Source organism: Poecilia formosa, unplaced genomic scaffold (genome assembly GCF_000485575.1).
Source record: "Poecilia formosa unplaced genomic scaffold, Poecilia_formosa-5.1.2 Scaffold96, whole genome shotgun sequence".
NCBI lineage: Eukaryota > Metazoa > Chordata > Actinopteri > Cyprinodontiformes > Poeciliidae > Poecilia > Poecilia formosa.
Window position 1 is genome coordinate 973,926 of NW_006800035.1, and position 20,616 is coordinate 994,541.

General features: G+C 41.0%; 2 protein-coding genes across 5 annotated transcripts; both read right to left on the reverse strand.

Annotated features, from left to right (window-relative positions):
* Positions 1 to 407: 407 nt before the first annotated feature.
* Positions 408 to 8,636, reverse strand: gmeb1 (glucocorticoid modulatory element binding protein 1). 3 transcript variants are annotated; one of them, XM_007558407.2, is made up of 10 exons: positions 8,146 to 8,636; positions 6,098 to 6,273; positions 5,906 to 5,958; positions 5,704 to 5,819; positions 4,741 to 4,844; positions 4,415 to 4,563; positions 3,597 to 3,722; positions 3,351 to 3,488; positions 2,974 to 3,096; positions 408 to 1,992 (listed from the first exon to the last, which is right to left on the reverse strand). In XM_007558407.2, exons 2-10 carry the CDS (start codon positions 6,223 to 6,225, stop codon positions 1,139 to 1,141), a joined length of 1,791 nt encoding a protein of 596 aa, XP_007558469.1. In that variant the 5' UTR covers positions 6,226 to 6,273; positions 8,146 to 8,636; the 3' UTR covers positions 408 to 1,138. The 3 variants fall into 3 exon arrangements, with proteins under 3 accessions (XP_007558469.1, XP_007558468.1, XP_016529971.1); XM_007558406.2 differs by having other exon boundaries at positions 2,974 to 3,111; XM_016674485.1 differs by lacking the exon at positions 8,146 to 8,636 and adding an exon at positions 7,962 to 7,986 and having other exon boundaries at positions 2,974 to 3,111.
* A 2,095-nt stretch (positions 8,637 to 10,731) lies between these two features.
* rab42a (RAB42, member RAS oncogene family a) lies at positions 10,732 to 20,242 on the reverse strand. 2 transcript variants are annotated; one of them, XR_001662902.1, is made up of 3 exons: positions 19,786 to 20,242; positions 13,911 to 15,659; positions 10,732 to 13,797 (listed from the first exon to the last, which is right to left on the reverse strand). XR_001662902.1 is itself a non-coding variant. In XM_007558410.2 (2 exons), the coding sequence occupies exons 1-2, from the start codon at positions 20,139 to 20,141 to the stop codon at positions 15,218 to 15,220; spliced, it is 798 nt and encodes a 265-aa protein (XP_007558472.2). In that variant the 5' UTR covers positions 20,142 to 20,242; the 3' UTR covers positions 10,732 to 15,217. The 2 variants fall into 2 exon arrangements, 1 of the variants encoding a protein (XP_007558472.2); XM_007558410.2 differs by having other exon boundaries at positions 10,732 to 15,659.
* Positions 20,243 to 20,616: the final 374 nt, after the last annotated feature.

Below are 20,616 nucleotides of genomic sequence, written 5' to 3' on the forward strand. Positions count from 1 at the left end.
AAGATCGGGAGCAGGTGAGGAAACCACTGCAGGCCCGGTGAGGAGATCAGCCTGTGTAGACAAAAACACTTGGGACGCCCCAAGAAATGGGGCCACATTCTGAAGAAATGTCTACATTGTCCAAAAGTCTTTAAAGACATCACACAGTGCAAAAAAAACAAAAACAAAAAACAACTGAACCTGGCTGAAAACCCCACATGAAGCAAATCGGTTCACCAACACCAACACTGTTCTTGGTAATAAGTCCTATGGAGAGCAGAGAGAGAGGCACCCAGCTGGGCTAACATGTAGAGCACAAAGTTGACCCTGGAGGGCCGGGATCCTGCATGTTTTAGTTCTCTCCCTGGTGGTAGTAACAATCTTCTCACCAGGTCAATGTTCTTCTTAGTCCTTCTAATGGGCCATCATTTGATGCAGGTGTGTTAAACCAGGGAAAGAACTAAAACATGAAGATGCCGGCCCTCCAGGACCGACTTTGGGCACCACTGATGTAGAGTCACCTCAATCTTTTGCTTGTTCACAAGTCTGATTCAGTACAACTTGGTTCTCATCTTAATGTTTGACATTTTTAATCAGAAAGAAAGAATTGCTTGGTTCCATCAGCAGTGGAACAGTAGTTATTGGATGGTTTCTGAAGCATCCAACAGTGAGTGAGTGAAGATCAGGGGACTCCTAGTGGGCGTCAGACAGCACTACAACAACTCGATGGCGTTTGAAAAAGGTAACATTTTGGACTCTAAGCTGGACCCTTATATGGCTGTCCAGATTCTAGGCCCAACAAGTTTTGCAGTAGCCTGATGTTGAAACCCACATGAGGGTTTATCTAAATAGAAGTCTTCATTTGCAATAAACCAATAAAGACTTTTTTAGACTTTGCTGTTCTAAACAGTAAAACTGATCAGAGTTGAAGGCTCTACCAACAAAGTCAAATCAGAACAACAGACCTCCATAGGATTCTGTTAGTTCACTGTTGTTGAGGGCAAAGGTACTAGCATAAGAACCAAGTTGCAATGAACCAGACTCATCTTTAAGATTAACAAACCCAAACATTGAGCTCCTTTTAGCTGTGAAATTAAATTCTGTTTCAGAGTGTTTCAAACACACAGCAGTGAGAGTGACCAGAGAGTCCGTCTTGGCCTTATTTGGCCTTGTTATCATCCTGAGTATTTTCCTCTATCACCACGATCTGCACCCCTGATAGCTGTCCACTGGCATCCAGCTGCAGCCCCTGAACAGCCTCAGTCTGTGCCTCCTGCAACTGGCACTGCGTGTCCTCTGCATCCGCCGCCATGGTTACCTCGATCCCGCTCTGGACCACCATGGCGGTGGCGTCCCTGCCCGGCTCGTCGGCCAGCTGCAGCTCCATCATCCCCACCGTTTGCTCTACAGGGGTGGGGTTGATCTCGATGACTGTGTGCTCCTGGCCGGCTTCCATGTCCCCTTGCATCACCTCCTGCTGCACCAGCATGGTGCCATCCACCACTTGACCTTCAATGGGGACCATCTCCGCGGCACCGGCGTGCTGGCTCAGGTGCACCAGCTCCACAGGGCTCATCACCGTACCAAGCTGGCCGGAGTCTTGAACCGCAGTGGTGCCTACAAGCGTGAGGCCCGAGGAAGGGTGCAAAGTGATGGCATCTCCCTTTCCATCTCCGGCCACCATGTAGCGAGTGAAGAGCTGGGAGCCGGCGGGGAGCAGGGTGACTGTGTTGGAGGACTGGGCTAAGGAGGCGATGGGCAGCCCTGCCACGGTGAACGGCTGCCCCACAGAGGACAGGGAGATGGGGGAGAGTACAGTGAACTGCTGGGGCTGCAGGGTGGTCTGCTGGCTGATGGGGGACGTCAGGAGGGTGGTGGTGGAGGCCGGCCTGTGGAGGCGGGGACGCTTGGTTGGACGCTTAGCGGTGGCTTTGCTTTTGACCGCTTGAGGGGAGGAGAGCAGCGCTCGTACCTGCTGCTGCTTTTTTTGTTCTTCCAACTGAACTTCCAGGTCTGCAGAAACACAAGATCAGATTTGTTAGCTTACCCTCTAATATCAGGACACATCCGACATTCGACAAATCTCAATAACATATTTGGGAATATGTTAAAAACCATCCATACATAACATACATTTGGTATCAATGTGAAAGCACTAAACAATGTTTGTCATAATCTCCCGAAGACATTTTATCTGTTGCATGAAGGTGACTGCCATCTAAAACAAATCTCTGAAGTAGTACTGAGACAGCTGAGGGGGGAAATATGACTCTTGCTGAACAGCATTGAACCTGTCTCTGTCCTTTCAACCCGTCTGTCTCTACAGTGTCATGTTCTCACTCAGATACATGTTGAATGAGATTCAAATTAGGTCTACCTCAAATCTGTGCCATGTAACTTTTATAATTTTTTTTACATATTTGTTGATGTTATGAGACAAGATCATCTGAGAAAGGATCGATCTCCTCTGACTCCTCCCTGACCTATTGTTGATGACGTCTGAAGAAACGCACTGCTCCTGACCAAAAGCAACCAATCAGAGCCAGGGGGAGGGTCTTACCGCTGTCAATCAACCCTCATGTACTCACTCCTCTCTGCCATTATGTGCTAATGGCAGAGAAAAAACTTACCATTACAGGACAACTATTTATCCACCTCATCTGTGGCCATACTAACTATCCTTGACATTCACAACAGGCTGTGCCAGCTGCATCGCAGCAGAGAGTAAGAGGGTGACAGAGAGGTGGGGATGGGCAGCGCCACACGGAGAGGTGATTAACATCACTAAAACCCGGCTCCTTGCTCTGATAGGTTGTTTCTCGTTAGCACTGGGAGAAGGTGGAGGAACTTGGTTTTTTCTCAGATTATTTGTCTCATACCATAATATGTCATGACATTTCAACAAATATGTAAAAAAATATATAATTTTTATAAAAGTTTTATGCCTTGATGTAATGAATAATCATTCTTGGGCAGTTTTCTGGCTGTACTCACGGGTGAGGGTGCTGAGGATCTGCTCCTGGCTGGGGTCCGTCTGCTGTTTCCTCTTCTCCAGAATCTTCTTGACCGAGTCCAGCAGGCCGAAGACTTGGGCAAGGTTACTGAGTACAGCCACCTCTACCAGACAGGAATCTGGGATCAGTGTGGCAACCAATCAAAGGGTCACTTGGTCAGTCAGAAAGGAGGAACAACTTAAGCTGCTGTATCCAGTAAATCCATCATTTGCTCATTACTGCTATAAAAACCATATTTGAAAGCAACATAAGATGTTTTCCAACAGCAGCAGAGTTTGTTCTTTCTTTCAGATAATTTCATACACTTCAGAGTATAGTAGGGCCCAGCGTCCTCACGTTGACGGCCTGCTTTCCTACCTGTGTCCTGTAAGGCATTTTGCTCTCTGCGCTGGAGCACGCCGTCCAGCATCTGGATCAGCTCCGTGTTGATGTTGGTCACCACTTCCCCCAGTAGACCCACATCAGCAATGCCCTTCCAGAAATTCAGCGTGTCCTCTGTGGACAAGCAGGAAAGCCTCAGTCAGAAAATGCCTACTGATATAGAAACAGTGCTGAGACTTCCTCTGTTCTAACAGAGATCAGTTCAAGGCGGATCATTGTGACCTGAGATCTCACTGGATCCCTTCTTATCTCCGGACTCCATGGAGCTGGAGCTCCAGTCCAACTTCCTGCCCATTAGCTCGGCTCGATCGTCAGTCACCGTCCCGCCGTTACCCAGGACCGTGTGAACTGCAGGTCACACAAGACAGCACACACTGGACATATTACAGGTAGGCCGGCAGCAATCATTAAAGGAAGAAAACACCTAACAGGTCTTGTTTTGTTGGAACATTAGAGGGTAAGTATGTCATTCAAACTGGGGTGAAGATTCCTCTTCCAGCAGGACAACCACACTACCACATAGCCTCAACAATTTACATTAAAGCTGCAACATTAATGTAACTTTTATAAAAATATAAAAATTTTTTTACCCATTTGTTGAAATTGTCACCATGTTGTCACAGTATGGTACGAGACAGATAATCTGTGAAAATCTCCCAGTGCTCCATATTGCTGCATAGCCCCCACTCCTCCTCCCCTCCTTCCTCTCTACGAGCACAGCTATGTTGTGAATGCTACGGCTAGTTAGCATGGCCAGCGATGACGGTAGATAAATGATTTTCCTCTAACTCTAAGTTGTTTCTCTGCCATTAGCATGAGTAAATGAAGTTGATTGACGGTCATTAGACCCTCCTGTGATTGGTTGTTTTTGGTCGGGAGCAGTGACATGAAGCTGAAGCGACCAATAGGGAGAGACATTTACAGTGAACACCACATCACTTCTAGAGCAACAATTAACTTTTAAACTGAAGCAAACTTCCTGAATAATTGTTAAATATGTGAATAAACTACAGCAGTCTGTTAAATCTGAGCCTTCTCACCCTGAGAGGATGTGGGCGTAGTAAGGCCGGTGCTGTCCGGAGGGAAGCGAGTGTTGTTGATTAATAGGTCAAACTTGGTACTGCGGCATGTGTTGGTACATAGGGTGCTGTGCTGATAGAAGTCCAGCTGACCTGAATCCATCATTTTCCTGCAGGGTACAAACAGGGAACGCTTAAAGAACAAGGAAACAGTCTCTCCTCTGAGCTTGTCATTTTCAATGCATAAATCTTATGTGAGCTTGCTCTAAATGCAACAACAGAAAGAGGCAGACAATAAGGTACCCATGTGGTATTGTATCACCTGTTTTTTTACCCCCTGCCCTCACCTTAGCATGACTCCCCCCATCCTGATGGCTCTCTTCCAGTCCTTCAGAGTGGCTTTTCCAGACAGGTGCACAAACTGCTTTGGACTGATCAACTGGTCTTCATACTACAGAAAACAGCATTACAACAGTTAATGCACTATAGACTATGAGCTAATTTTAGTTATAAACTGTTAGCTTACTAGATGCAAATAGTTAATGGTAGTCAACAGACTTGTGATAACCCACATGCTTAAGTTACCATTTTACCATTTTAGCTAACACTAGCATTTAACTGATTTTAGTTTACGTGTAGCTGTTAGCATTCTAAATTGACTATGTTAATTTAAGTCAGCAGGCTAGTGACAGCCTAAATGCTAATGTCAGCATTTGAGCTGATAGTAGAACTTAGCTGTCATGATTAGAATCAGTTAATGATAGACAACAGGCTAGTGATTGCCCACATGCTTATGTTATCATTTTAGCTAACATTAACATTTGAATTAATTTTATTTTACATATAGCTGCTGGCACATTAGATTGACTAAGTTAATTTAAGTCAATAGGTTACCTGCTAATGTAACCTATTAACATTTAACCTAACAGCTAGCATTTTAGCTAGCTGTTAACTAAAATTTTAAGGCACACATTTAGTTTTTTGTTGATAAAAATAACTAGCTAGCTAAAATGCTAGTGTTAGCGTTTTAGCTAACACTAGCATTTTACAAATTTTGGTTTACATGTTGTTTGCATAACAGATAGATCAGGTTAATGTAGTCAAAAGGATAGTGAGCAGCATTTGAGCTAGCTAACAGAATTTTAGCTAATTTTAGCTTAAGAGGTGAAGTATGCATACTGAACGGAATACGTTTATGTGATCCAACAGAACAGTATTTGCTAAAGCAAGCATAACCCACATGCTAACGTTAAAATTTCGTTTCATTTTGGTGACTTTGTAGAATTTTACAGCATTAAGCTTCGATATACCTTAACACATTTCACGTTGATTCCAGGGCACACAAATTTTTTCACAAGCAACACAGCTTTACAATCACCACAGGTTATAGGACAGCCAATTTCAACATCATCCCCCTCTGTCTGCTCTGTAGGAAAGAAACAAACACACTTGTAGAGACAAAAACATCTGTGCCATTTTTCCTGGACATAAATTATTTTGACAACCTCTCACCTGATTGAGCTTCCACAGCCATAACAGCTGCATCGGTTTCAGCTGACTCATCGCTACAGAAGAATACAATTCACATATCTTCACTATGGAACACAGTATCATGACCAACTTGTGCATGTTGACGGCTTTAAGGCAGTCTATAGTTCTGAATGGGAATGTAGATTTCATAAGAATCCTGGTAGTAGTACATACCCAGTGCTGATTGGCTGGAGCTGCAGGATGACCTGAGTCTTATTGGGGTCATCTGAATCACCTTCATCCTCATTCTTCACCATCACCATGTCCCCCACAGACACCGTCACCTCATTTGTGTTTGCCATTGCTCTCACAACAGAACACTAGAGTGGGTGGCAGCATTTGTGCAACATCTGTAATGGAGGCCCAACATACAGTATACACTTTACTCAGTCATCCATGTTGAAATCCAGACTTGGGTCTTCAAGATGCTGGTTGTTCTCTATTGTTGTCTACTCAGATTACATTACAAACACATGAAGTCTTTGTTACTGAGGTGGTTTCTGAAGGCAGCTGGTTGCACAGACAGGTCTCAGCAAAAAGGGATCTGAATCACACTTTAGGGATGTACTAAAATGCAAAGTCCAGATTGTGAATCTGTGCCAAAGATCTATCCAATTTAACCAAGCTTGAAGTTTTTTGCAAAAAGATTTAATCCGATTTACTCAGATGTGCAAATTTATGAAACATTCTAACTCAAAGGCCTGCTGCTGCTTCCTCAACAAAGAGCTTTAAAAAAAACAAACTAACAAAAAAGCCCTTTGGGCTGGTCATAAAAATGCCAATAAATACTGTCAAGTTTATGGTTGTAAGATGATAAAACTTTGAAAGGTTCAAAGCAATATGAATATCACCATATGCATGTACTCTAAAATCTTAAAGTTTAACCAATAAGTATCAAGAATATAATGGTTAGCTTTTGAATGTGTATGTTTGTTAATTGCAGTGAAATTAACAGTAGTTTAAATCCATATTAATGTATTGCTCCTAGGAATAATTCAACCACCTTGAAAATCAAGTTGAGCCAATCAATATCTTAGTTAGTAAGGTCAAATATAGTCGCTTTGTTAGCATGTTGAACATATATCTTAAGTGTTTAGGGTTTTCTGGACTTTTTAATGTTTTATTTGAAACCCTCTTTTACCAGGGTGAAAGGACAAAATTCCAACAATTATTAGAACGTTTCATGTTCTAACTCATTTGTGTGTTTCCCCCTAATCTACACAGGCTACTTTTAGGAATTTGGAGGTAGTCTTTCTGAATAATTGTTCAATCCAACAGCCTCACAGCGTGATACTGACACTAGCTGGTAGTGTTCTGAGGTTTGAAAGCTTCACGTTGACTCCTCCATATATACTTTGACAAAGTCTGTGTCGCCTTTCCATAAAACCGTCCTTGAGAAGATATTAGTTGTGACGTTCGACTGGCCCAAAATGAGGTCATAGCTTCTAATACAAAACGCGTATTATTTCTTGAGTTTAGTTTCATATTGTCCATTTTAGGGCTGTTTAAACCAAAGGACAATATGTTAAATAGCGATATACTGCATTTAACTTTAAAACTTTAACATGTCAGTTTGAACGCGCGTGGGTAGTGGGTTCTCCATGCGCAGCGGGGGGTGGGGGTTATAAAATCGCAGTTTAGCTCCAAGTGAGGGGAAATTTGACTATTTTCGTTCGATCTCTAAGGCCACACGACACCTAAAGCTATCCGTTCTAGTTAAATATTAAGACTTGTAGCTCCAGAAGTTGTCGGGCTGTCATCGCCTCAAAAACCAAACCTAAATGTGAGTCGTTTAGAACCACCGAGCTACACAGTCTCAGTTTGGTGGTAGCCATTACAGCTAATGCAACAGCCTCGTTTCATATGTAGGAAGCTGGACAATAGTACAGAACTCTACCGTCCGAGACGGGTAAACCTTTGCATTTAAAGTGTGACGGCTACGTGCCGCTTGTCTATGAACCGTACGTCCCCTCGTAACTCTGCATTTTAACTCTCCGCTCCCCCTCAAAATGACGTCTCCCTGTGCGGCGGCACGTACAGCAAACAACGGCACGGCGACGGCGGCGTTGCCCCTCCATTCTGCGAGAGGCTGGCTGACTGAACCCCCTTCCGCGATTTAAGCTAACCTCTGCGGCTAAAATCACCATTTGTGTCGCTGGAACAATGTTACTCTGCAGTAATATATATTAAAATTCAGATTGTGGAAAAAGGCCCGTCCTTACCGTTTTATGAAGACAAACACATCCCTAGATTGTGGGGAGCTTCGGCGCATGCGTACTTGCCTCTTGTAGCCGTACTTCCTGCTAAACAGCGCTCGCCCTGTTTTAAGCTTACTTGCGAAAGGCAACAATGTCAGAAAGTCACTTGATCAGACGGGACTGAACGATTTCCACAATATAACACATTCATGCAAATGGACAGATTGTTAAGTCTGGTGATCTGCTACGTTTTATACCCTTATTTACGGGATTGTGTCAGTCAATCTACAGGTTCCGATAAAATCTTTGATTTCATTCGCAACAGAAATAAACCTAACTGCGTTAGCACTAACATCATCACATAAAGTGAAGCTTGGCATGAGTTTCTTAAAATACATTGAGGAGGCGCCAGAACAAATGGTTACTAGCAGCCTCAGATTTTAAAAATTATGCTTCCGAAATCTCTTGATGGCGATTCCGCAAAGAGGATGAGACTCCCTCACCCTCCCTGTGTCAATCACGACAGAAGCCCTTTTTAGTATGAGCTGGTTCTGACCACGTCTATATGATCACCGGGATTATCTGTTTCACTTAGAGTTTCAATATTACCCCTGACGTCAAAATATATAATCATGAAAATTGGTGGTGACTCACAACGTTAATAAAACTACTAGTTTTCTGGTTTAATATTATAATAAATGTTGATAATATATAAATATTTTTTCTATTTCAATAGCAAAGTAAACCACCCGAAACGCATGATGGGTAAAGAAAGGGCGTGACCCTCTTCACTCTTGATATGCTATTGGTTGTTGTGTTCAGCCGACGCAGTGTTTTGATTAATCTAAAATAAATATTTAAATCGACTGTTAAAAAAGTGACTATTGTCATGAAAGGGCATTTTCACAATTGTAGAAGTTGTTATACTTTCACTCGTGTTAGTGGTAGGAAATACAAAAATTAAACATGATCAAAAATACCAACGTTTTAAAACCCTTCAAATTTCACTTAATTTATTAGTTTACTTGAATCATGACTGGACAAAACAACAAGGTATGACCAGGTTTAAATAAAGAAAATGTTCACCAACATTGTATATAGTGTATATAACAGTGTATACACTATATAGTGTATACACTACACTGAAACTATTCCTCACTCACCCTTCACAGGAATAAGCACAAAATGTTTTCATAATAGTAGGAAGGAATACAGTATTTGTGATTTAAGAACTGATTTATAATCACTCAGAAGCACAAATGGCCTCCTGTTTGTCCTGTGTTTTTTTTTCAATCCAATTCAGCACCAATTCTCAGACATTATATTCTAGTTTATAAAACAGCATGTTGTGATTGATTGGGTTGAAAAAGTGTGTTGAAACTGCATATTTATTTTAACTGAGGTTACAGTGTCTGTAAAATCTATTCACCTTCTTGAATGTTTTACCCTTTTTATTGCTTTCACAAATCAATTGTGAAAAATAAATAGAAAAGCATCCATTAATGTCAAAGTTAAAACAGATTTCAACATAACAAGAACAAATAAAGATATTAAATGAAATGTAACATAAAATAAGTGATTGCATCTATTGACATTTTTATTCACCCCCTTTATAGTCCATCCATCCATCCATCCATTTTCTGAACACCCTTGTCCCTCAGTGGGGTCGGGAGGGGTGCTGGTGCCTATCTCCAGCTAACGTTCCGGGCGAGAGGCGGGGTACATCCTGGACAGGTCGCCAGTCTGTCGCAGGGCCCCCTTTATAGTGTCTGATCAAATTAATAGCAAGTTTTACTGAAAAGCAATAAAACCCAATATAATAATAGTAAGCAGGGCATGAAATCTGTCATTCACATAAAAAGAGAAACGCAGCACAATGAATTGCTCTGGCCTCAGGCCAGGGATAAACGAGGACTCTGTGGAGATACAAAAATGAGGAATTCAGACCAAAGCATTGCCGTTCTATTTTATATAAACCATAAGTGAATGATTTACATATGAAAAGGAAGGACTTTAAAGCATGATATGTCCACTTCATGTTATTTTGTGAAGAGAAATTTGAAAAATTTGTCGACATTCAAAGCTGGTAGAGACATATCCCTAAAAGACTTGCAGCAGTCACTGCATCAAAAAGTTGTTTAGTATTGATGGTACTGGATAATGCAAATATTCCAATAGAATACACTGTGGTCATAATGTAACAAAATCAGAAAAAATTCAATGTGTTTGAATATTTTTGTAAGCCACAATATCATATGAATCATATATATGTATATATATGAATATAAATGAGTTGAATCTCATACCTTAATAAGTATGGTAACCCTTACATGCACAACAGTCTAGTTTTAATATCGGATGACTTATGTGATTTGTCCACTAGACAGGCTAAGTGGAAATTAAAATGCAGTGCAGTAGCTACAACACACACATCACCCGTATATCTTCACCTGTAGACTGAGATGTATACCTGTATTGGGCAAGGTTAGGGTTTGGATTAGGCCACTCAAGTTAATAGAAAGTTCCAATAAAGACTGAAATGCAAACTCATGTGTATGTGAGTGTTTGTGATGATGGGTGTAGGAGAGCTACAAGTCACCAGTCCAAACATGATATATTGAACATCTATTTATTTATTCTTTTATCAGTCACTGACATTACATCACCCCCAAAAAAATATTTTAAGTAACAAATTAAAAAAAGTAAAGTCATGAATTCTAACCTCTGAAGAGTTTATGTGATTTATTTCCACAAGTGCATTTTCTTTATCATGAAAAGTGATTTAGACCAAACAGTTTGTACAACATATGAGAAGCTTAACATTTTCTCTTCTTCAAAGCCTTGTGCAAACTGAAAATAAAGTTTGGTGACTAATTAAGAAACATGTGATTGTTACCAGAAAAAAACAACAACTTTAAAATAAAGTGACATAATAGAATCTGAAAAAATACTCCTAGCCAACAGCTGTGCTAAACTAGCCTTAGCAAAATCTGACTGAGTCACTTTCTTGTTCTCACTTCGTAAACTGATTCCTCAGCTAGTAGTTATACAGTTAATCCTATTAACTGTATAGCTAATAGTTATACAGTTATATTAACTGTATAACTATTAGCTATACAGTTAATAGTTAATCCTATTAACTCTATAACTAAGCTGATCTTAAATGTATATGTATATGTAGCCTAATCAGTTTGAAAATGAAGTGCAGTTCAAAACCTAACTAGCATGGCTTAGCAGATGCTTTTCCAACTTTTTCTCCAGTACTCGTCCTTGGACTTAGTATACATGCTGCAAAGTAAGGCTGCCTCTAGCTCTAGATTCAACCCCCACACATACGTATGAGTGGCAACAATATTCTCTGATCACATTTCAAAGCCAAACATGCAGATTTCTGTAAAAACATAACTTATTTCTACATATTACCTGACAAAAGAAGCTGGGTTTGCAGTGGAAAGTGACAATAATTTGCATCGCCTACTTCACACCTAATATAGTAATATGACTTGAGACGTTATTTTCAATGTTACTCTTAGTTGATTCCCATTGGTGGCTAAAGAGGCATTTGATTCAAAAATGAAGTCTTTCAGAAATAATATTTGATCATCCTTCGAAGTTAAAAAGGCATGATCTTTATCTACTGTGGTTAATAAATTGAAAAGTTGGGTAAAAAGAGCAGCAGACTGAAACGATGGAGTCAGTAAAGAATGACAGCATGTTATTCATCATGAGCAGCTTGACCCTGTATAAAGGAGGAGACAAGGAAAAAGGTAATAACTGGAGCATAGTCAGAAATACTCATTTAAATTGAATCTATCAAGGCAAAGAACCTGTAAGATAAAATCTTCCTGTGCACTCAGAACATATATACTGTATATAATATGCATGAACAAAAATATATAGAAAAGTGAATTTGAGTGTAAGAGTAAAAAATAAAGGGATGCTGCAGATGTAGCATACTATCGTCCTTATCTTACACTGTGCTATAACATATATTGTATGCTGAATTAACTAAATATTCTATATTATAGAACAGAATAAATGTCTGGCAATCTTGTGTTTGGTGGTGGAGGTTTAGTAGGTGGTGAAGACGAGTGAATTCCTAAATTAAGAGTTTTGGGTTATCAGGCTGTTTAAAACCTCTTTAGTCCAAAAGAATTCTGAAACCTGGGAAGACTGCATGTCATGCTTTGTTATAATTACATTTCACTCTTTGCTGAGTATGGCATTGTAGAAGGAAGTGTGGTGGCTAAATTAGTCATGAGTTTTGGGTTACTTTTAGGGATGCACCGATTGCAGTTTTCTTGCTGGTCGCAGATCGCCAATGACCTGGCAATTCCAATAGCAAGAAAGTCGCTGAGTTGGCAACAGTAAAGTAACTATTCTTAACTGCAAACATGCAGACATGATATGGTGGGTCAGTCTGACAGTCAAACCTCTCTTGTGGCAGAGTAAGAGAACAGTGACTGATTTTTAGACCTTTACCCAGGTAGATAAGATCAGAGGACAACATCAGCTTCATATGTAAGTATCAGCCGATCACTGATCTCTGAAAATGAGGGAAATCAGGGCTGAGTGATTGGTTCACCTCTAGTAACTTTAGTAGTAAGTTGATATACTTTAGAATATAATTTAGAATCCCAACAAATAAATATTTTTTTCTACAATTAAGGTGCAAAAATAATCTTCTCTCTTGACTAATGAGACACAGTTTGGGTTTTGAGAATTTTGAGAATACATTAATAGTAACAATTTCAAATGTTGATGAAACATTTAACTTTTTCCTCTTGCAAGATTTAACAAGATGAATGTGTTCACTTCACACTATAAGAAAGCTTCTTGTCTGTTTTACCTTGAAGAATTGAAGCAGAGACATCTTACCTGGGCTTCACACATGGAGACATTGACCCAGAAGTATACTAGCACACTTATTTGTCATATATCAGAAGTCTGCAAAAGACAAAAAGCAGTAGAAAACAACCCTTTTCATTTGGTAGCTGGCTGGCTAATATGTTATCTTAAAGCTAAAGTTAAAATAATTGATCCCATAAAAGTCATTGTTAGATAGACCATCAAACTAAAAGGAAGAACACAGTGGACAGACTTTTGTTTGGAAACATGCACCAATCACTTTCAAACGCAAGCAAGTTCAAAGAATAGCTCAGAATAGCAGTCACTGAAAAAGACCTGAATGAACCATCAAATATTATCTTAGACCTTATCAAGATATAGGTTGATTAAAAAAAAAATCTGATGAACATGACATTATTTCAAGTCATGAAAATTATCCAAAACACTGCAGTAACCATGCCAGACCTGCAGGCGGCAGTGCAACACCGCCATGACAAAAAACACCCAAAACAGAGGAATGAACCTGAACGTCACATGTTTGTGTTCTTGAGGTTGAGAGTTGCGTTAGAGCAGGGGTAATGACGTCAGTGTCTTTAGCTAAATGTTTTGTGGTTATCGACATGAAAACTCAAAGGTGGCATAAGGGGAAACACCACGTTGGCACTGAAAGACCTTTTCAGATCTACAGTTTTCACGGCTCCTAAAGCATGTTTTTTGTTAGAATGCAAAGCTGAAACAATAACAGCTTTTTATGTACTTTGCGTGATGTTATTCCTGTGAGAAGAGCAGTTCAGTAGAAGCTAGTTATGCAATAGCTGTCCCATCAACCTGTTAGCTTGCGAACCTGAATATATCAATGTTAATATGTCCTTTATTCAGCATAATTAGCTTATATTCACACCTTTTAGTACATGAACTGAGTTTGTGTCATAGCTCAGAACTGTGTAGATCCACCCACAGAAGATATCTAATCTCTACGCTGTAAGATTTGACTTACAACTTGAATGTTGCAAAAGATGTGCTAATTTTATGATGGTTGAAAGAAAAACTTTAAAAATAAGTAGAGCAAGGAAAAGTTTTGTAGTCATGTAACAAGTGACAGAAAACAAGTTTCACTGAGGGTGTGAAGGGGAGAAGCCTAATGAGGAATTCACCCACCTAACACTGCCAGTGCCTCCACTTGGAAAGTTGAAGTTACTACACCCTATAAAGCCATTCGCTTTCAACTGTGACTTTCAGTAAGGGCTTAAAAGAGAGCTGAAGAAGTTTTTGTTTGAGTTACTTACTCTTGTGTTTTTGTAAGATGAAAATGGTCAGAAAATCGTTCCAAACCTTCAGTTTTTCCCAGTTAACACAGTGGGTGGGAACAACTAGTCTCACAGCATCTCTCACAATTTTCCCATGATTCCAGTTTTCTCTCAGTGTCATCTTTCCCAATAAAGCTGTTACAGTTTTATCAATGTTACCCTAAGTGAGTGAATGCTTATAGAAAAAAAAATAAGAAATTATTTTCCTTTACCAATTCAAGCAATTCTTAGTGAGACATTAACACCTCTAGTGTCCATCTTATTACTAGTGTTATTTACAGATGCCTTAAATGGAACCACTAATCTTAGTACCATGGTCTATCTGTATGTAAACATCTTAACTACAAATATCCTCAGATTTTGATGGTATGCATCTATTTACAAGATGATTAAAGGTTTAAAATCAGTTTGGTGTTAGTGCACACAGTTTACAATAACAGGAGGAGCAGCACACTGATTTACACTTATTGCAGTATGCTGTGTGTCTTTACACTATCAACTCCAACAGCTTCCTGTGATCTCTTTGCACACCATCTCTATAGTTTTTATTATCTATGAGAGTTACAACAGAGTGTAGGCAAAACATTGCACAAACTTTGACAGGTAGACCTTACAATCATAAGTCCGTTTGCTCCTGTACTGAGAGAAGGGCATATGGCTAGGTTCTGTTTTTCACATTGGGTAAGGCTCTATGCACCTGGTGTTATGCCTCACTACATAGATTCCACCTGCCAATAAGACTGGAATGCACATTTCCTGGCAATAATCCCAGCTCTTAGAATGACCCAAACAAAGACAAGGGCACAAGTCACAAAGTAAGGAAGGAACAGTGGCTACATCACAGGGTGCTGACCCAGAGTGGTCTGGTTTCTATGGACGGCCGCAAGACGAGGTGAGATCTCAGTGCGATGGGACAGTTTATGAACACAAAGAATCAACAGTTAGCAGTGGCAGCCCTTCTCTGGGGAAGCAGTCGCAAGATCCTCTTCGCCGTCGCCCGGGTAGAGGACCTTTGCAGTGAGGCCACTTTTAACGCCATCCCAGCCATCACGGGTAACAATCTCCCCCATCTTCATCAGCTCGAAGATATCTCTGGTCAGCAGCTCGAACGCCCGGTCCACATTGCTGTTGCACTTAGCCGACGTCTCAATGTAGCGGATTCCCAGATCGGCGGCAAGCTGCTCGGCCTCATCCCGGCTCACCTTGCGGTCCTTGTTGAGGTCGCTCTTGTGGCCGATGAGAATGTAGACCATGTGGTGGGGAAGGATGTGCTCGCTCACCTCCTTGTGCCATTCTTTCACATGGTCAAAGGTCTTGCGGTTGGTGAGGTCAAAGACTAGCAGTCCCCCAACAGAGTTGCGGTAGTATGATGTTGTGATAGACCTAGAGAAAAAAGAAAGTATTGATAAATTCATAACTCAGAACAAATGTATTCTTCATCAAAGCAGAGCTTATGTTGGTGTGCTCTAGAAAATGACTGGCCATTCTCCTAAAATGAGTGAAAGAAAGTCTGAGAAATTTGAGATAGGGGGTCTAGGGAAATTGAAAAAAAAAAGTTACATTGTCTAGTAATAGACAAATTAAAGTTGTGCAGAATTCACGTCAAAAGTTTCCTAAGCTCCATTTCTTCAGAGACATACAATTCCTGCACTAGCAATCCTGCTTTTAGTGTAGGTCTGAGATTGATGTCTCTTCTGAGGTTCTCCAAACAAGTCCAAATACAATCCGATTCAAGGTTAAAGTTCAAGTGTTGAGTCAGTCTAGAACTGGTTGAGATCACACCAGTCCCTCAATATTTTACATCATCATTAGAAACAAGCTGATGATGTAAAATAGATTTTGGAAGTCATTTTATAAGGTCTGCATAAAAAGATTTAATCAGCCTGTGTTGTGTGGGTTTCAAAGGAAATTCTTAATCAGCTCTGATAAAGACGGCATGATCTCACACTGACAAACTTTGAAAAATCCAACCTCTAAATAGAGAATGTTTATTCAGTGGGGAAAATAATCTATATTAAGAAATAAAATCTTTGTTTACACTGTGGGTTAGTGGAGTTTTTTTCTACATAAAGGTCCTGGTATTGCTTTTTCTGATAGGTTTTTGTGGACTCAGTCTTCTTTTCGTATCTTTTTCCATTCCGCTGGTCTGAAACCAGGTCATTTATGTTTACTCCCAGTCGGTCGGGACAGATGCCCTCTCGCACTGAGCCTGGTTCTGGTGCTGCTGGAGGTTTCTTCCTGTTAAAGGAGAGTTTTTCCTCTCTACTGTCACTACGTATACATTCTCAGTATGAAGGATTGCTGCAGTCAATGACTCAACTCTACATGCTTGTCCAGGAGGAGCGAACGCTACAAGTCGATGACGCGACATAATCTGCTGAGTTTTCTTTGACAAAATTAATTTTACAAATTTGATTAATAAACTGAACTTGATGACACTGATAACTAGGATCAGTTGAAATATATGTACTTGGTCCAGTCATTCTGCCTGTATGACTGGATTTAATTGGCTTTACTTTGTAAAGTACCTTCAGACAATGCTTCTTTTGAACCAGCACATTATACAGTAAATAAACAAAATTGAATAAATTTAACAAAGAAAGAGTCTTTTCTTTTTGACGTAAAATTAACATCCTCACACATACTCCATAACTTTTAGCCTTTCCTGGTTATCAGGACGCAAAGCAAAAGTAATGTTCTGGTAGGAAAACAGAAAATGGAGAAAAAAAAACAGATTTCAACTGAGACCTCTAATTCAGCAAGAAGCAAACTTGATTGACCCAGACAGACACACACCGAGCACCACTACAGAGTGGACACACACCCATGAATGTAGGATCTAAAGTTTCTACAGGTTGTTATGGAGACACTGATTTTAAAACAGGGTCAAAGTCACTCTATGGCCAGCTGTTAATACTAGGTAATTGTGCTGCAAGCTTTTCCAGTGGGTTCAATTTTGAAAATAAAACAACAAAAGCACATTCACCGAGGTAAGCAAATCATAACAGTGTGTAGTTCAACTGGGTGAATGCCATCTGCTGTACCATCTGAACTGGCTGTCATGGTAACACTACATGCGGTATGTGTGACTTCACCAGAGTTTCATTATGGCATGGTCCAGCTCTCGGCAGCTTCCTAGTCTGTATTCCTGATATTTATAGTGATTACTGAGTCAGCATTTACACAATGTAAGATGGCAGCAGTTGTGCTATGCTAAATGCAACACTACCACGGTTCATAGTTTAAGAATGACATCAGTAGGTATGCTAATGCATTTGTGGGTCTAAAACTAGTCTGGACAAAGTCAGCTAACTAACTAAAAATCCTTATTTTTAGTTAGTTAGTTACCTCCATGCCCTGCGACAGACTGGTGACCTGTCCAGGTGACCCAGCCTCTCACCCGAAACGTTCACTGGAGGTAGGCACCAGCACCTCTCCTGACCCCACTAAGGGACAAGGGTGTAAGAAAATGGATGGATGGATGGATGGATGGATGGATGGATGGATGGATGGATGGTTCCCTCCACTAGGATTCCCTACTTTAATTACACCTATGGCAGATGTTCTGCAGTGGACTCCACTAACTGAAAAACATGTTTTTCCATATTCTATATTTCCATGTTCTTGCTGTTATATTTTCCCAACATTAGCAGATTAGCATTAAGAGGTGGAAGTTATTCTCATTTTACAGGTCATTGCTGCTCTGATCCTTACATGCAGAAACTCAAAAGTACATTTCAGAACTGCAGCTTGTTTTGGGGAAAACTGGGAATGTTCTCCAAATATTTGGAGCATTTTTTTTCTGATAACTCCTGCTTGTCTATAACTAAAACATTTACGAACTGTTAGCTCTTTCAGAGGACTGCACCCAGCTCTTCTGTGTGTGTGTGTATGTTGCATAACCACACACTATTTACTGTGCGGAAGGAGAGCAGGGCTGTTGTGTGAAAGCATTGGTCCTATAGCAGGAGTGAATCATGATGTACAGGATGTGTGATGACCAGGTGAGGTCACAAGGTCAGCATGGGCATGTCCACATGTAGACCACCCAATCAAAACGGCATCTGCTTTTAAAATTCACATCCAGACGTTCTGGAAATATATTTTGATGAATTTAGGGACATAATTTAGAAAAAAAAACAACAAAGATTTGTCTCCCTATAATATTAATTAGTGTGAGGGGAAAAAAGACAATGACATTTTTGTTTCTGGGCTGAACTTTGACAACAATTTGTCACATTATAACCAGAGATTTTAGTTTGTTTTATTGAGATTTTATGACACAGTGGAAGGAAAATGAGATGTAGTCTCAACATTTCTCTCATATAATAAATTTCAGAATTGTGGCTTGCATTTGTACTCAGCCTTCCCAAGAAGCAGCACCTTACAGAGGAACCTTCCTCTGAACTAACGCTCTGACTCTACCAGCTGTGAACATCTGCAGACTGACCTTTGAACCTATCCTGTCTGAGAACTCCGGCTCAGGCAGATTGGATGGAGAATAAAAATCTTTTTACCAAAGCTGCAACTAATGATTATGTTAGTAACTGATTATGCTGATAATTAATCAGTTAACCAGATGAAAAATTGTTACTTACTACAGATTTTGTTTTTCATTTAACCACGTCAGCCTTTTTTTAATACAATACAAGGAATGCCTGGAAAGATGCAAATAAACAAACAGTTCAATTTCTTTTTTTAAATAAGAAAAACTTTTTTTGACTAAAAATTAATAGCAGCATTCCTTTTGTAGCAAAAGATACATCTGCAGCTAAAACAACCATCCTAACATCAACATGTGAAAATCTCAGGCCTTTCTGCTGAGGAGTATTCTTTTGATTAACTGATTAATAATTGCACAGCAAAAGGTGCTTAATATGAGATTTATTTTGTTTGTTTTTTTTACAGAATCGCAGGTGAAGCTAAAACTGCCACATGAGGAGTTCTGGAAAACAAACAGCATGAATTCTGGTTTTTCTGGGTGAGCTACATTACATGAAAAGAAAAATAAATAAAAAAATCAAAACCGAGTGGAATCCTTGAGCGGAGTGAAGCCTGATGGGAAACACCTTCAAAAGGAAAAGCAGATCTAAGAGCGGAGCTTAAAAACAGAGTCATTTCTGTCCGACAGCCCAGCAAGCATCACAAGCAGCAACAGCTGGCTGACTGCTACAATAGTTACACAAATCTAGATTAGCTCTGACTTTGGCGTTGCCCTGGAGACCGTGGGACTGGATGATGGGGATTCAACCCGCGGCCTAAATAAGAGGAGACTCCCCATTATCCGCGAATGAAATGCTGCGTGTCTGCTGCTGTTCCCCCGGCCGGGCCGTCTGTCATCACAGCCTCGTTATGATTCTCCACACCGAGGCAGAGGAACGGTCTGGGTGAAAAATGACACACAGGGCGAGCTGCCACACACAGGCCCGCATTATCGAACCTAAACCTGGCTCATGATGGCTGCTGCGTCGCGGCTCAGCATTCACATCAGATCTGATCCCCGTCGTACCTGAACCGCTCCTGTCCGGCCGTGTCCCAGAGCTGCAGCTTGATTTTCACCCCGGGCTCGATGTCCAGCGAGCGGGCGTAGAAATCCACCCCGACCGTGGGATCCGCCACGTCGCTGTAAATCCCATCCGTGAAGCGCTTCAGCAGCGACGACTTCCCCACGGTGGAGTCCCCCAGCAGGATGATTCGGAACTGGTATTGCCACAAAGTATCCATGGCATGACTAGAGGCAGAGATGCGGCGGTGGAGGAGGTGTTGTGTGTGTGTCGGGTGGGGGGGGTGCTGGGTGGGAAACAAAGCCGTGTGTTTTCCACGGAGCTCCGGCTGCTGCTGCTGCTGAGCGGCCGCAGCAATCATGTGACAGCTTTACCTCTGCTCCACTCCACAGACACAGACCGGAAACAGGAGCAGGGACGGAACGGGCCAGGCGGCTTGTTAACAAAGCGTATTAATGAAGTATTAACCAGCTGCAGCCTGTAGCATGATGCTAACACTGCTTTATCTTTATTCCCCCTCTGCTGGTAAACCTCTGAGCTCAGAGCCGGAGCTGTCCGCGGTCCTGAAGACTGATGTCACCCCCAGATTAAAACTGCTGTGATGGTCACGTGCAGATCGAATTATTACTGGCAATAAATGTTGGCGATACCTTATACTGCTGTGTTTTATTATTTGGAAAGTCCAGTTTCTGCTTGGTGAGCTGAGTGACCTCCATTGTTGGTCAGTTGGAGGAAGTCTGGAACCAGCAGGACTCTTCCTGGAGCCGCTGCCTTCTGAACTGAGCCATCAGGTCAGGAGGCCAAGAACCTGATGGTCACTCTGTCAGAGCTGCAGA